The sequence below is a fragment of the Falco naumanni genome, chromosome 3, assembly GCF_017639655.2.
Source record: "Falco naumanni isolate bFalNau1 chromosome 3, bFalNau1.pat, whole genome shotgun sequence".
Classification (NCBI taxonomy): Eukaryota; Metazoa; Chordata; class Aves; order Falconiformes; family Falconidae; genus Falco; species Falco naumanni.
Window position 1 is genome coordinate 31,251,045 of NC_054056.1, and position 15,627 is coordinate 31,266,671.

At 40.7% G+C, this 15,627-nt stretch overlaps 1 protein-coding gene across 1 annotated transcript in view; it reads right to left on the reverse strand.

Moving 5' to 3' along the window:
* Positions 1-15,627, reverse strand: part of PHLPP1 (PH domain and leucine rich repeat protein phosphatase 1) — a 143,037-nt gene that overhangs the window by 11,890 nt on the left and 115,520 nt on the right. The window contains exons 10-12 of the mRNA XM_040586442.1: positions 15,033-15,188; positions 5,342-5,542; positions 4,170-4,332 (exon numbers count right to left, since the gene is read on the reverse strand). Coding sequence (XP_040442376.1) covers positions 4,170-4,332; positions 5,342-5,542; positions 15,033-15,188 — 520 coding nt within the window. The remainder of the gene's footprint in view (positions 1-4,169; positions 4,333-5,341; positions 5,543-15,032; positions 15,189-15,627) is intronic.

Below are 15,627 nucleotides of genomic sequence, written 5' to 3' on the forward strand. Positions count from 1 at the left end.
ACTCGGTATTTACGGAGGGATATTAAAATAAGCAGGGTTATGAATGCATGCAGAGGGGAGGAGCAGAGAGGGAAAGGAAAAAAATACTAGAACAGTTTTAAACATTATTTTAATTCGTGTCATCTTAGATGAATTCATATTTAAATATTAAGTCAATAAAAGGAGTGAAAAAATTTAAAGCTTAAATATTTCAGAAAAAAATACGATACAAAGCAGCAGAAAAACTTGCTGGCTATCCACCAGCTAAGCACAAATTAGCTAGAATAAGTGCACTAGAATCAACAAAATCCCCAAACAAATAATGTTTAAAGCGGCGTATCCAGATGAAAGTCAATACACAGGGAAAAATGTGGCATTTAAGAACAAAACCAACTCTCCAAACCCTATAACAAGATCACCAGTGTAGCATGCACCAAAAATTGGAAAAAAATATTTTTTTTTGAGAGGACAGAGCAGGCTGGTATTTAATAGAAGACAGAAGATCTATACACAGCTTTCAGAAAGACCATTTTCTACTTTCAACTTGCAAAACCAGAAAGACTCCAAAAACTTAAACAAAACAAAGCTGAGAGGGGCAGAGGAGGCTTTTCCTAGCTGCACATTTTGACCATTACGTAATTTCCATCGATACAAGCAAGACATTTTCATTTTTGTAGGTATATTCAAAGAAATTGGGTCCTGAGCTAGAAGGTGGCATAAGATAACCTAGTAAAATCTGGAAAAGAAAAAAAATATCTCCTAACACTTTATTAAATACATGTGATGGAAATAAAGAATTTCTGACCCAAATCTTGAATCCTGAGGTTGTCTAATAGGGAGTCCTTATTATCTAAGAACAAACTGCTGACATTATTTAAGCCTGATAAGGAAATCAGAGTTTAAATCTGTCACGCAAATAAAACAGTAGACAGCTTAACAGAGCAGTTGTTCCACTGAGCTTCCTTCCACTGAGCAACTCCTTACTGCTTCCACAGAACCAGTAATTACTTCGCAGATTAAAGAAGCTGCCAACAGGCCTTGCTGTGTTCAACTCCTCAATGCCATTATAAATTTGATTGAAAAGCATGCTGGAATAACAAGTTAAAAAAAAAAAAAAAAAAGTAATTTATTTGTTCTCATTAAATGCCCAATACGCCAAAGGCAGCAACAGTCTACAGCAGATCCCTTGGTCCCTTGGCAGTAGTGAAGACAGTTTATTTATGGGCTTAAAATTTCTTAGATTTTATTTGTACTGTTTGAAGAACAGGTTAAGAGGGACTTTCTGCATATCTATGTTAAATTTAGTCCTTATCATACTCCTCAGGCTAGCAGGAAAGCGTATTTCCTAACTGATCCCAATTCCCTCATGCATTATTTTAATGCAAGATGTTTTAGCCACACCCATGCAGCACCAGCAGAACAACTCCTGCAGCTGCACACAGGATTTTGCACTGGACAGGCAAGCTGGAAGACAGGGTTTAACATTCAGCATTTGCTTACACTGCATTTACAGCTTGATTGAGAGTTTTGTCTTTTAAGATGCTACTGCTACTAGATCTTCACTTATTCTGGATCTCAAGGTAACGCTCCTGTGAAAGATAAGCTTAACCAAAAACTGCAACAAGCAACCTCTGTATCGCCCTCACCACAGCCGTCCAGCAAGACGGCCACAAAGAGAAGCAACTCATCAGTCAAAAAAACTGGATCACGAAGTCAAGTCAGGTCCCAGGAGGGCTGCTGAGCTCTGCTCAAGGAGTAAGGTGTACACAACTGTTTGACTGTGAAAACACACCAGGATGCTGGATAATAAAAAAGTGCCCTCTTTTATTTTAAGGCAAGGAAATGGAAGACAACGACGGCTGTAAGGAAGAGTCTGCTGGGCCGTTGACTCAGGTGTGTGTGCTCCCAGCTGCTCAGCCATTCACAGAAGATGTTAAGGTGTGCACAGATAAACCTAACTGACAGTATGAATAACTGTCAGAAAATACAATAAAAATCCTACAAAAACTCCAAGACATATTGCACAGACATCCCAGAGACGTTCACCATGCTCTTTAACGCACAGGACAACACGTTAACTTCTGTAGCCTTGACTGTAGTGTGTAAAAGAGGCTTGGAGAAAACTTCATCACTAAAATGACCTTGCGTTTGGAAATCCTGAGTTAGTGCAAGCGTAAAAACATCATCGTTTATACTACCTTTCCTTATCCAATTATTTCAGACGGCATAGTAACTGCTGCTACTAACTGTTGCAGTATCATCGACTCCAAAAACATGTCAGCCTCCCAGGCTAATTAAATACAAAAAGCAAAACAGCCATTACTTCAGGTAACAGAGTTTCCCACGAGGTGTAGAGTCTTTGAATGCCACCTCAGTTAAAATTGACCATCAAATATGATATCATCACAGAAGTGACATGAGACTATACTTTGTGCTTTGCTACAAGCAAGCTTATTTCACCAAATGACCAAACCCATAGTTAAGGAACGCATTCTGAACTTACTTTGGCACATTTTGAATGCTCTCACATACCTGAGAAGGAGCTCTGGTTAAGCTAGGTAATGGATACAGGCAGACAGCACAAGCTTGACCTCCGAACTGACACACACTATCCCTGACCTAGAGAAATCACCAAAGGGTCAAAAGACCCCTATGCCCAACAAGGCACCTTGCCATATGGCAACTACACGAACTCATATCACGTAAGTCAAAACCAGGCTTGAGTACTGACCAGGCACTTTCCACAGAGCTGGAGTCCTAGAGCGCTGTGCCCTCTTAGATGAAGTCACACATGCTATTCCTGAACTCCCAAAACAGTTAGTGACAACCATGCCTCTTTCTTCTGCCAAAAAGAACTAAATAACCGTAGGGCACCAGCAGGAAGAAATTGCCAGGTCTTCCAAGAGCATTTTTCTGCTAAACATTCTGGTGGAGTAGCACTTTAAATACCAATGCTTTTACAAAACTTTCAGCTTTCCTCAAAATGCATGAAAAAAAGGAAAAAGCTGATTGTTCCCTATCAACGTGTTTACATTATCCCAACATTTTTATTTTTTTTTTGTTAACACCAAACTTATATTTTTAAAGCAATGTTTACTGTGCAGAGCCTCACTCTCCCATCCCAATTCTTCCTCTTAGAAAAAAGGCTTTGATTCTGATTGATTCTAAATGGCCCTCCGCTTCCTCCGGCCATTGTTCCAAAGAGGGAGGAGTATTCAAAAACCCACAAGTTTGTTTGAGATTTCCTGGCTAAAACCACAAAGCTCATCTTTACATGTACTTGCTGTCCAACAGAATTATTGCTCCTGCTGCTTTCCCTGACCCCAGACACCGAGGCACACAGGGCAGTCTGGGAACTTAGCCTTTTGACTTGACCGAGTGCCTGAAGGACACTTCAGTTGTTTTGAGCCCGTGAATAGGTAATCAGTTCTCAGCCTCAGAGAATGACAGTTTTTCTGCTATATCACAAGATTTGTATGCTGTGAGTTTACCATCTCCCAGCTCTGCCCAGTAGAAACAGCGCGGAGTGTCCTGCGCTATAGCCAGGTGAGAAGCAGCAACGCGGTTCGCAAAAGGTAAGCGGCAGTGCTCTTCAGCACAGTCAAGCAAAGAACGCATCCCACAAAACAGAAGCGTCAGGAAAAGCACAGGATTACTTCTGGAAACACATACAAGAGATGGATTATGCATTCTCCCGGTTCTGCAAAATAGGACTGCAATTAGCAAAATTAAAGTAGCTTGCCTAAACACTCAGTCCTGTGCTCCTGAAATTTCTCTCTGTCCCCAAGGCCTGTTCTATTTTGCAGCTTCAGCAGTTTTTAACACGCGCTTTAAACAAAGTCCATTCCTACTCAAACAACCAATTGCCAAGGCAGCAAGAGTTAATTACGCGTAGCTCTTGCCAAATGTTTAAGTTGTATCATAACAGACTGTCACAGGAAGACAACTAACGCTTATTTGGCAGAGAAGACAGGATCTAGTGAAGGTGAGTGTAAAATCAGATTTTGAGGCTCTTCCATTCTAATCTTGAGGCAGCACAGGGGCACATATTTTGCATATGACCTCAGAGGAGAAAGCAGCTGTCAGACCTCAGGTCTGAGGTCATTCTCAGCAATGAGAAACCTGAGGGTAGAATAGAATTGGTAAAGTCACATTATACCTGCTTCTTCCAAAGCACATTAATTCCTTACCTTTATTTCAGAAAGCTGCATGACTTCTGGGAAGACTTCAATGCAGTTAGAGTGAGCAATTACAGTATGCATACGTCTGCAGTTCATGATGGTTGTGGGAATGGCTTTCAGTTTGTTCCCACTAATATCAATTTCCTCCAACTCTTCCAGCTTGGCCATTTTGCTACAAAAACAACAGTTTGAGAATTTTTCTTTTAATAGACACTCATATTTTATTTTGAAGTGGTGATAAGAGCAACGGTTTTCATTATTTTAAGAAAGTAAAATTGCAGACTTTGATCCTTGTTCACATGAGTGCCTGTCACCTCTCCTCACATCAGACACTAACGTAGCTGTGGAACAAAATGTGTGCTGCTTCTTCAGTGTTTTGTTAATGCTACCTTTCAAATTACTTATTTTGCTTACAATCCCCCTGCTCATCAACTGACTCTCTTTTCTCCTTTCTTCCTCCTTCTTTCTACCCTAGTTTCTCACTTCATCCCCAAATTTCCCCCCCCACCTTCTAGCATCCCACTCAGCCCTTCCCCTAATTCATCTTCCTCCCTCCCCCTTGCTGTTGAAGCCCAGCTGCTCAGAACACCACACAAGGACAGAGAGAGCTCTTCCTTTATTTATTGGCATCTCTTTTCCAAGGTTGTACCCCATCAGCTTTACAGCACTTCTTACACTTGAAAGATTTCTGATTAAAACAGTGTGAATTGAAAGTACAGAAATTGCTGCCAAGGCAAAATCTCTTTCTGGGGTGAGAGGGTTTTTTCCCTTAGCAGAGTTCAGCCCACTTCCAGAGGACATTTCCAGACTGCTGTGCTCACAAATCTCTTGTAAGGAGAAGCCCACCAGGTGTAAGTGAAGTGACCAAGCCAGAGAAAACAGAAGACCTCCTTTGCTCGAGTTCAAAAGCAGACTGTGGTCATGCTGAATGGGTCCAGTTGAAAAGCGTTTTAAGCACAATCCAAACACACCAACCAACAAGTAGCATGCACTTGCCTCTGCAATCAATGCAAGAGAGCAGCAACGTGCAAGAGGGCATAGCAGGTGAATCCACCCACTGCAGTATCACTACATTCAAAATACTGCCACCACATTCCTGTGCAATTTAGTTCTCGATGTGAAAATGTTTCACAATGCACACCCACCGGTGGGCCAGAGGCAGTGAAACCTCTGAAACTTACCTTGCAGGGAAGCTCTGGAGGCGATTGTAAGCCATGTGCAAGATTTTCAGGTGTGGATGGCCCGTTAACAAGGGCACGCATTTATCCGTGAGGTTGTTATTGGTCAAATACAACTCCTGCAAGATGCTGTGGGTTTCTTCAGAAAGAGTGGCTGGAGGAAGCATTTCCAGTTTGTTGGCAGAGGCATTAAGAAATCTCAGGCTGCAAAAAGAAGTTGCATAAGGAAGTTCAGTGAAACATCCTGCAGGTTTTGTCTGTAAGTATAATTAAAATTCCTATTTTTAGGAGTAAAAAGTTATAAATTGAAGGCCAAAAGCAACAAGTTCACAACAACAGACAGAAAATCCAAAAGTCTAGCATTACATAAACAAAACTTCTGATGATGTTTTTAAATGAACACATTTGTACGAACAAAATATCAGCCAAATGAGTACATCCAAACGCCTCTATCCTCTTACCAAGACTTCAGTACTCCCAACATTACTACAGATGTACCTACAGGCAAGAGCAATAACACACCACATCATTCCCATATTAATTAGTCATAAAAATGAATTCTGAATTCATCATCAACACAACACGAGAGTATAGCTGCCCTTCAAGTGACTAAAAGTCGTCATTGGTAAAAGGTCAGCCAATTTTTCAGTACTTTAAATATTGGCTAGGGGTGCAGACAGTATTTTGTTTAAAACTGCAGGCTTGAAAGAACTACAAAATATGAAAAGTTACTCTTTGAATATTTGCATAACTAAAGATGCACCGATCACCAAAAAAAACCTGAGACCAAGCAGTAATTTGCTTTCGACATTTTAAAGAGAGACAGTGCTAACAGTAAATTAAACTTAAAAAGTTTATATACTTGCTTGCTGGCGTATGCAGCAAGACAGACAGATCTCTGTGTAGCTCCTGAGTACCCTTCCCCTACTCCCCAACGCAGCAGAAGCCCTTGTCAGTGTTTCCTGCAGTCCAACCACAAGCAGCAGGGGCTGAAGAAACACAGGAATGAAGTTACTCTTTCTCCTTCAAAAGACTTTTTCCAGGATGGGAACAAGACCTGTTGAGGTACAGGCGCTGCCCACTCCTGCCAACCAAGTCTGTGGGCAGAGGGTTCACGTTCCTTTGCGGCAGTTTGGTGATCACGGCAGTGCTGGAGTATACACAGAGAATACACACTGCAGGTATCTTGAAGGCTAGAATCCATACAAGCAATTCCAAAGAAATGGAAAAACAAGGCTATTTATCCTTTAGCAACCAGCTCTGGCATGACCATGCCTTTTCAACAGAAATAAGACCTTTCTCTTCCTTCCTCCCCTTTTCAGAAAAGGCTGCCTTAGAGAATTTGCGATACAGAACTAAGTGTGTGCCTGCCAGTCTGCCATGCTGGCGTTCAAACCAGGCTGTACTGCTCCCACCAGCAGGAGCGGGCAGCTGCAGTGGGCAAAGCTGCATTCAAGGAACAGACTCAGAAATGAGTTGGATGAAGCCTATAAAGCCACTGACCAGGACACAAAAGGTAGGTGGGCTCCTGTCATCCGTCTTAAGAGAAAGTGAAAAAATATTGATAGCTTCTCCCAGCCACACAGGAATCCACGCTGCCCTTTAAGATCTATTAATGAATGAAATGGATTTGCAAGAGTTGCAGCTGGTTGAGACTCGCTCAGCAGCAAATAAGGGTCAGACATGCTACAGAGGAGTCACGTGGAATGCCAAAGGATTAAAACCCCCACTATTCCCATTAGAAGCAAAAATCTCTCAGCTCTGCACAGAACTGAAACTAGGTTAGCCATTTTACACAGACAGAGGAGTACACTTCAGAGAAACACAGTTTAATCCTCAGGCTCATTCATTATTCACAAGGGTGGTAAAACTCCAGAGGAAGAAGGGAGAAGAGGAAGGATTAATACAGAGAAGGGAATAAGCAGCTGAAAGGGTTTTGAAAATTATTTACTTATTCTAAAAAGATGCCGCTCAATTTCACCCTTTGGCTATAAACTAAAAATATATTAAGCTCATTCAAAGTTGGATTATTAAACTGAAGCATACCACATCAACAGTTCCTCTACTTAATTAAAGATCAGCAAGCACACCTATTGCAAAAGTACAGACAACTATTACTTTGGCAACTTCAATCTAATACTTCTCTCTCCACAAAAAAAGGCACTAATTAACACTGAAGCCACAGTATCTCTTGTACCACTCATAGTACAAAATGGTCACCTTCGGCTCAGCCTGGGAAGACATAAGTAATAAAAAAGTTTAAGGCTGCTGGGAGAAGTGAACTTTCCCAGGAGTACGGTGGGAATGAGGAGATGGAAGCATAACATCCCCCAGGAAAGGGCACGTTCGCTACCCTGAAGAGGAATCTGTATTTTACTTACATTTTTGCAAGCTACAGCAGAATAACTTGGAGTGGCACACAGGTACTTTCTTTTAATAACCAGAGCCAAATAGATAACCTAGAGAGCATCCTATGGCTATGAAGTTCAGAAGAACATAAGTTCACTCAAGTACAGCTAGCCCAAAACACAGCTGAAAGCTTTCAGTAAGAAAAGGTACATTCCTCTGATAAAGTTGAAATCTATACAGTCTGCTATTCTGAAGCCATTTTAAATTCAAAAGAAAAATGAATCAACAAAAGCTCGTCTGTTTTTAATAAACTTTCCACATTGGTGGAATACAACAAAAAGTTTCAAGCTGTTCCCTCACAGGTATTAAAAGTGGCTGGAATCTGCATATTTCTGCCAAAAGTAAGTTTTGATGCATACATTTTCCAATGGGAAAAGGAGAGAAGAGAGCTTTTGCTCTGTACCCCCCACCTTTTGCCAAATCTTCCAGAGCGTGATACGACAACATTGGAAATAAATCTCAATCATCCTGACCTGTAGTTTAGTACCTTGATGTGAACAAGGTTTAGGTGGCTAGTGAAGTCTCGCCAGAAGTCTAGAACAGGAACCCTGTGGTAGCAGGGTACCTCAGCTACTCCATACTTAAGAACCCACAGCTGGGTAGCACTCAGCAGTCAGGTTCAGGATAGTCACACGCTAAACTCTGCCTGTAGCTGACAATACTAGAATTAAATTGATTTTTTAGAAAAGATTATGCTGCTTATTTACAAGTTCCTTTTCACCAGCTGTTACATTAAAATGGTAAAAACATTCAGAAACTATAATTCTTTCAAGATATTCTCTGGATTATAAAATAAAAAAATAATAAAAAAAGGACATCATATTCTTTGGGCAGAAAACAGAACAAACCAGTAGACTGCTACTACCAAAGCTTTGTCAATTCTGTGCTATAATCTTATGTCAAAAAAAAAAAAAAAAAAAAATATCTGTATTTGCCCATCAGGTTTTCCCCTCATGCTGATTTAACACAGAAGTCCTCCTCCAGATTATTTCCACTCCCCTTTTTCTTCATCCTCGTGCAACACACCAGCTATTACCTTAGAAGGCACATCTTACAAATGCCCTCCAGAGGAGTGGAAATTTACTTGGGCACAACTGTTCCCATCTCTCTTGTGCATGGACTTAAACTGATTCATGTTCCTTGAAGATATCCCACTCATACTGCTTATCAGATGGAAGCAGAATGTCAAGTATTAAAGCTCAGTCCAAAATTAATTGTTTCCCTTTCCAATTCCACCCACACACTATACCGCAAGCTCATGAAAGGAGTACAGCATCACTACAAAAACCTGGATTCGGCAGCCTGCGCACATATCGGAGTATAATACAGCGAGAAGAGCATGAATTAACAAGTATGCAGAGTGTCGGAGATTAAGAAAGAAACGAAGGTGCTGGCAAGGAGATGCCAGAATTCTTCAGTTTTGACAAGGTGTAAATTCTCCTCTGGGATAATGATATAAACATTGATCTCCATCTGGAATAAGTCACCTTTGGTTTTATGGGGTATTAAAGTACAATCCCTTGCTGGATTTAATTTTTCCACACAACAAAATAGAAAAAAAAACAAAAGACTGTCCCATAGAATAAGGTAGAATCAAGGACATGGATCTAATTCAACAAAACAGACCTAATATGCAGTCACATGCACTTTCATTTAAACCCAGATGATTCTGATCTCACTTTGAACTTCCAAAAGCAGAGGAAGAAAAACTGCTGAAAACTGCAAAAGGTTCAAATTTTTTTTAACACCAATGCCTACCTCTAGCACACACAAAAGCTGAATATAGACAATTGTAAGAATACAGCATCTCCCAATTCCTCACCGTTTTCTGAGGTAGCCTGGCAAGTTTGGCTTGCTGGTGAGACACAGCCACCACTGAAAAAACATAAGTTCTCCAAAAAGCTTAGGAATGTTCAGCATTAAAAGGAGCAACACAGACAACTGCATCCAATGGCAAAGCAGCAGCAAATCAAAACCACTGTGCTTAGCTTGAAAGTACCGATAAGACTTGGAAAGAATACTGCAGCTGCAAAAAGAGGATACGTGGAGAAATCAAGATCTCCAGTTTGGCCTGTGCCCCAAGATCTCCATCAGCATAGAGCAATCAAAATACAAAATTTCTTCTTCAGTCCCTTCTGCAGAAACATGCCCTCAATTTCTCATCGCCTAATCCTAAAATAATTTATGATTGTGGTAGCAGGTGTGTGAGGAAGAATCCTTGAAGCTACGCATGTCTAGGGGGGGGAAAGAAAGAGGGGTTGAAAAAAAAAAAATCACAGCAGTTTTGCCAACCTCTGCAAAAGAGGCTGTTTCTTCTCCTCCCCCCCCAAAAAATAAAATAATAAAAAAAAAAGGACGGAAACATTCAAGTGAATCCCCTTCCTGTTGACAGACTGCCAAAAAAACCACTTAACTGCTGCTGTCTCCTCAGCTTTTACTTTCTAACCTATCTTTGGCTGTTTCATTAACTGGGATTTCCCCAGTTTCCAATACATCTGCTTGCAAACCCTAAGGTACCAGCAAAGAAACAAACGTAGCTAAGCATTTCTACAACAAAAGTATGTGCATCAAACACTGAAATAGCTCTTTACATTCACTTGACTTTGTTTCCTCCCTCACTTCTCCTGCATCCATGCTAGGACTCAATACTCGCATTAAAAAGAAGCAGTCACAGTGGGTGGAAACAGCAGCTATCAAACAAGAGCAAGTTTAACTGGGTCATCTTCCAGAACTCCAGCAAAAAAACCAAACCTGAAACAAATTAAATCAAATCAAAACAAACAAAGTAAAAATCAAAACAGGTAAGAGCAGCTGAACAAAGCTAAAAACAAGAATCATGCAGAGGAGAGCCCAGACAGGCCCTGAATAGCTGACTCTGGCTTAAGCCACCACAGCTGGTGGCTACCCGACGCTGCAAAACAAAGCCCAAGGTTTAAGCTGTGCACATCACAGCTACACATCTTCACCACGCAACTGCTTTAAATAGGCCAATGGCTGTTTTAAGGGTTTATACTGAAAACATTCATACTGACTGGGAAAGGAAGCTTAGGCAAGAGGCAAACCCTCTCCTTTCACCACTGTGTCTCCATTTTTAACCCACCCTGACCACTGCCACCGCTCTTCTACCCTACCCAGCTAAAGCTCTTGAATGCTTGCTCATCTTACCCAAAAAAAATTTTGTACAACAGTGCTGATGCCATTAAATGGTAGTTTGTTGCAAGTTGGTCAAGGAAGGCTGTAAAAAGCCTGTATAAGAACAGGACAGAGTGGGAAAGGCATCACAACAGATGAAGCAGTGGATAGAAATGAAAGGCTGCAAGAATGCAGGTGCACAAAAAAAGCTTCAGGACTCAGCTTGGGAGTTTTCCCCATCAGCCGTAGCACTTGCATGAATTCTCTGTTTTTGCAGCATCTGGTAATGAGAAATGAAGAGATTATCTGGCTGCCTCTGTGGCGTTCATCTTGCCAAGAAAATCCCCACCCTACAAGAGAGATCCTTGCTAACATGAACAAGATGTGCATACTTTCAGTGCAACAAACAGAACCAAGCTGTCTTGGTCAGAGAAATGTTTCATGGGCTAGTCCTCAATTTCTCCTTGAGTAACAGTTTAAAATAGAAAATTAATTAAAAAGCAGACCAACAAAATATCCCCAAATTATACTCTTCAGCAGAGAACAATACCTTTTCATTGGTTTTTGAAGGATTAAGGTAGAAAAGCAATGTTCATTGATTCTTTTATGAAGAGAACAGAGGTTTTCCAGTATTTTTTCTTTTTTCTTTTTTTTTTTCTTTGTGAAAGTAATATTCTTTCTTTGTGCACCAATGCACTGATTTTCCTCCCTTCCTCAGATGTTCTAGATGTCAAAGCCCACCAGTGCTTGCGCTGAAGTTTGCCCAAGGCACTTCACACCCACTTTGTCAAATATTCAGGATTGAGAAGGAGAAAGCATTTATAATTCACAGCATGAGACTTCATATCCAGACAACATATCATCTGTCAGTTGCACAGACGCAAGTACCTTTCCAAAAAAATAAACTAATCTTTTCAGGACTGCAAAAGGTAAGACATTTTATGAAGAGAGAAAGGTTCTGTAAGGTAAAGTGATTTGTCCAACATTACATGCTGGGTAGAGACCATGGCAGACCACTCAGGAAACCCAGTTCTCTTGGCATGTCTGGCAGTACAGATTGTGCTTCCCAGGGAATGCTTGGAGAAGAGAAGCATTTTACCTTTTAAAAAACAAACAAATGCCTGAGCACCTTTCCCTGGCCCAGACCCATTTCTGTTGACACTTAACTGCTGACAGATGCAAACATTTGAAAACAAAATAAAAAGAAAGATGTTTCCTGCAGGAAATTCCAAACTTAAAACTTGGACATTTTACACTAATCTGCACTGCTGTTTTCCTTCACATTTACCACTTCTGCAGCAGTCATGGGAGCACCAGCATGGACAAGCTATTTGCAAGCCAAGTCATCTAAACCTAAGGGGTAGGGAACAAGGTGGAAAACCCCACCCAAGCCAGCTGCTTCTGTTACCATCACAAGCGAAGGAGACTGCAGCAGTGATGAGATACCAGAATGGGTATGCTTTGTTCACCTGCAATGCTACGTGACTTCGTTAATACCCATAGAAGACTTTGAAAACTCATGCCCTGTACTGCTCTGTCCTGGTTTTGGCTTGGGATAGAGTTAATTTTCTTCTTAGTAGCTGGTACAATGCTGTGTTTTGGATTTAGTATGAAAATAATGTTGATAACGCGCTGATGTTTTAGTTGTTGCTAAGTAATACTTACTCTAAATCAAGGAGTTTTCAAGTTTCCCATGCTCTGCCAGTGAACAGGTGCACAAAAAGCTGGGAGGGAGCAGAGCCAGGACAGCCAAGGCAAACTAGCCAAAAGGATATTCCATAACATAGAACATCGTGCTCAGTATGTGAACTGGGGGGGAGTTGTCCGGGAGATGCCGATGGCTGCTCAGGGACTGGCTGGGCATCGGTCAGCGGGTGGTGAGCAACTGTACTGTGCATCACTTGGGTATTTTTTTGGTTGTTTCCCTTTGGGTTTTATTCCTCTCTCTTTCTCTCTCCTTTTCATTAAAATTAATATTTTATTTCAATTATTAAATTGTTCTTATATCAACACATGAGTTTTACTTCCCCCCCCCCCCCCAATTCTCCACCCCATCCCACTGGGGGAGGGGTGTGGGTGTGTGTGAGCGAGCAGCTGTGTGGTACTTAGTTGCCAGCTGGGGTTAAGCCACAACATGCTTGAAAAGCTGCAGAGGAGAAAAAATCCTCAAGCCTTAATCAGCCATTTAATACTGTTATTCAATGTATTTTTTTAATTGCACCTCTTCTCAGCACACTTTTAGCAAATTTCTGGAAATCTACCCCCAATCCCGGTTTTAGCCTTTACTTGTTCGCTTTGGTAACACAAAACCAACCAACCAAAAAAAAAAATCTGTCTACAGTTTTGTAGCTCAGTTTAAAAAAATGAGTTACAGTACAAAAAAATTCAGCCTCTCTCCCAGTGCCAAAACTGCACTAAACTACATCCTCGACCGAACAACCTGGTTTTTTATAGAAATTTTACAAAGTATTTCACTCTTTGCTTTCAAAGGTGCCAATAGCTTTCTGAAACCTACTTAAAAGTTTCTTTTTCAAGTTAACAGATAGGAATTTCAACTTGGGACTTGTAAAGTTATTGTTTTTTGACCTAATGTTCCAACTTCTTGTGACAAAAACTTTTTACAAGGTTTCATTTCTGAAGTTCATACAATTTCTAAGTAGTTTGAAAAGTGATCCACAAGCCAATTATAGCTGTTGATGTGAAACATCCTTGCCACACGAACAGGCTATGAATTTCACTATTCCTAAACAGAAATGTGCCAGATATTCACAATTATTACAGTAGCAACATTGCTAAGTTTCAATGCTTTAACTGCATTTTTATGTAAAGCCTCAACTGAAACAATAAATTAACATCAGAATAACTTTGCTGATAATTTATTCCAAAGGGGGCACCCTACACAGGCTTGAATATGGACAAGTATGCAACAGTATTGTTCAAAACAAAACAAAATCAAAGTATAAAGACTATTTTAAAGATTCTTTAAAGCCAAGAAAACCAAGGCTGAAATGTCATACTAGTTTCCAGAACCAAAACCTTGTCATAGTAAAGTTCACCTTTTGAAAGACAATTTTTAATCTAAGTAGTAGATTCCTCAGAACATGACTGTTCAAGAGTAAATTGAGGTAAGAGTTTATTTAGAAGCCATCTCAACCACCAACCTAACTCTCCAACTCCCAGAGCTGTGAATCCCAGGAAATTTAACCAGAGGCTCATGACGGAAAGAACAACAGTATAGAAGTGAGGGATTTTGCAACACTCTTAATCGGGTGAGGAGCTGTAACAGTGAGATTGCCGCTACTTTTGCTTCTCCACCTCTCAAGAAACTCAGCAGCTACACATTCCTTTTGTCACAGCTAGTCAGAAATAAAACCCCACAGCACACAATCTCACTGTTAGATTATGCATGGGTTGAGCACTCAGAAATCCCATGGCTGTATGTGGAAACGCAGAGGTGCAATGAACGCTGACACCAAGCAGGGCAAGCCCATCCACTATCCCTAGACTATGCTACCAACCTCCTGTATTTCAATCACAGCCACTTTACAGGATATGTTCATATCCAAGAAGAAAGATTATGAAGACTCCAAAACTAAAGAAACAGCAGCATAAAAATGAGAATCCAGAAAGCAGATCAAGTGGTGACACCAGCTAAATTAGTGACAAACGTTTGAAAAGCATAAAGAAATTCACAAAGCAAGGACATGGGAATAACTGAGTTATTCTGACAGCCTTATGCACAGATTTTGTTTTGTTTGACAGGTATAAATAAGCTCTGGCCTCTGACTGAAGGAGGAAAAAAAAAGCTTTCACACTCCATCAAACAAGCCTAAGAAATATGTATTTAAAGAAACTGCCACTAACCCATCTCAGAGTATGTAGCAGAAAATAGCATGCGCTTTGCTTTACAGCTAGATTTCAAGAAGTAGGTGTTCAGCAGGAGCTTGGTGGGGAAAAAGAAGCAACCATATAAGGCAACAAAACCAGAATAAAAAGAATGTGTTTTGGTGAGTTGGGCAGACATCTGTTCTTACCACACAAGGCTTGGCAACTTTCAAATTAGGGGAACCTCAGATTACCCTTTCAGCTAGGAAGTAACACACAAAGCAAGGTTTCTCACACACAAGTCAAGATCAAATTTCTTTATATTTACCTGTCTGCTTTCAAAAGCAGGTTAGATGGCAGTTCAAGAAGCTGGTTGTGTTGGACATCCAGGACCTCCACTTGTGTTCGCTCGAGCCGATCTGGTAGCCTTCCTAACATGTTATGTCCTGCCAGCAGCTTACGCAAGCTACTATTGTTAAACAACCTTAAGAGAAATAAAAAACACCAAAAATAAGGAAAAATCTAAACTGAAGAGTTGCTTTGAGAATTTAGGTGAGCTATCACTGTTCATTACAAGAAAGTGATTCAGCCAATTGATTAGCAGACATGGTATTAATTACACAAAGATCCAAGAATGTCTTCCCACTCTCCACCAACTTCTTGAAAAGGTTGTTCAGAGACAGGGAAGGAGGTTTAAGGATGATTCAGGAGTGAAAATAGTGAGAAAGGGTTGTCTTATTGCACTCTATAAAACATGAATATAGGAGCATGACAGTGAAGGAGGTAATTGCTAACAATGGCTGCAGAAAACTGCATATGTGGGACCCCCCTAGCTAATGGAAGAACTTCAGAAGTGTGGGTGAAATCACCAGTTACCCCACAAGCTCCAAAGTGCTCTGCTCATCATGTGCTGACTCATAATC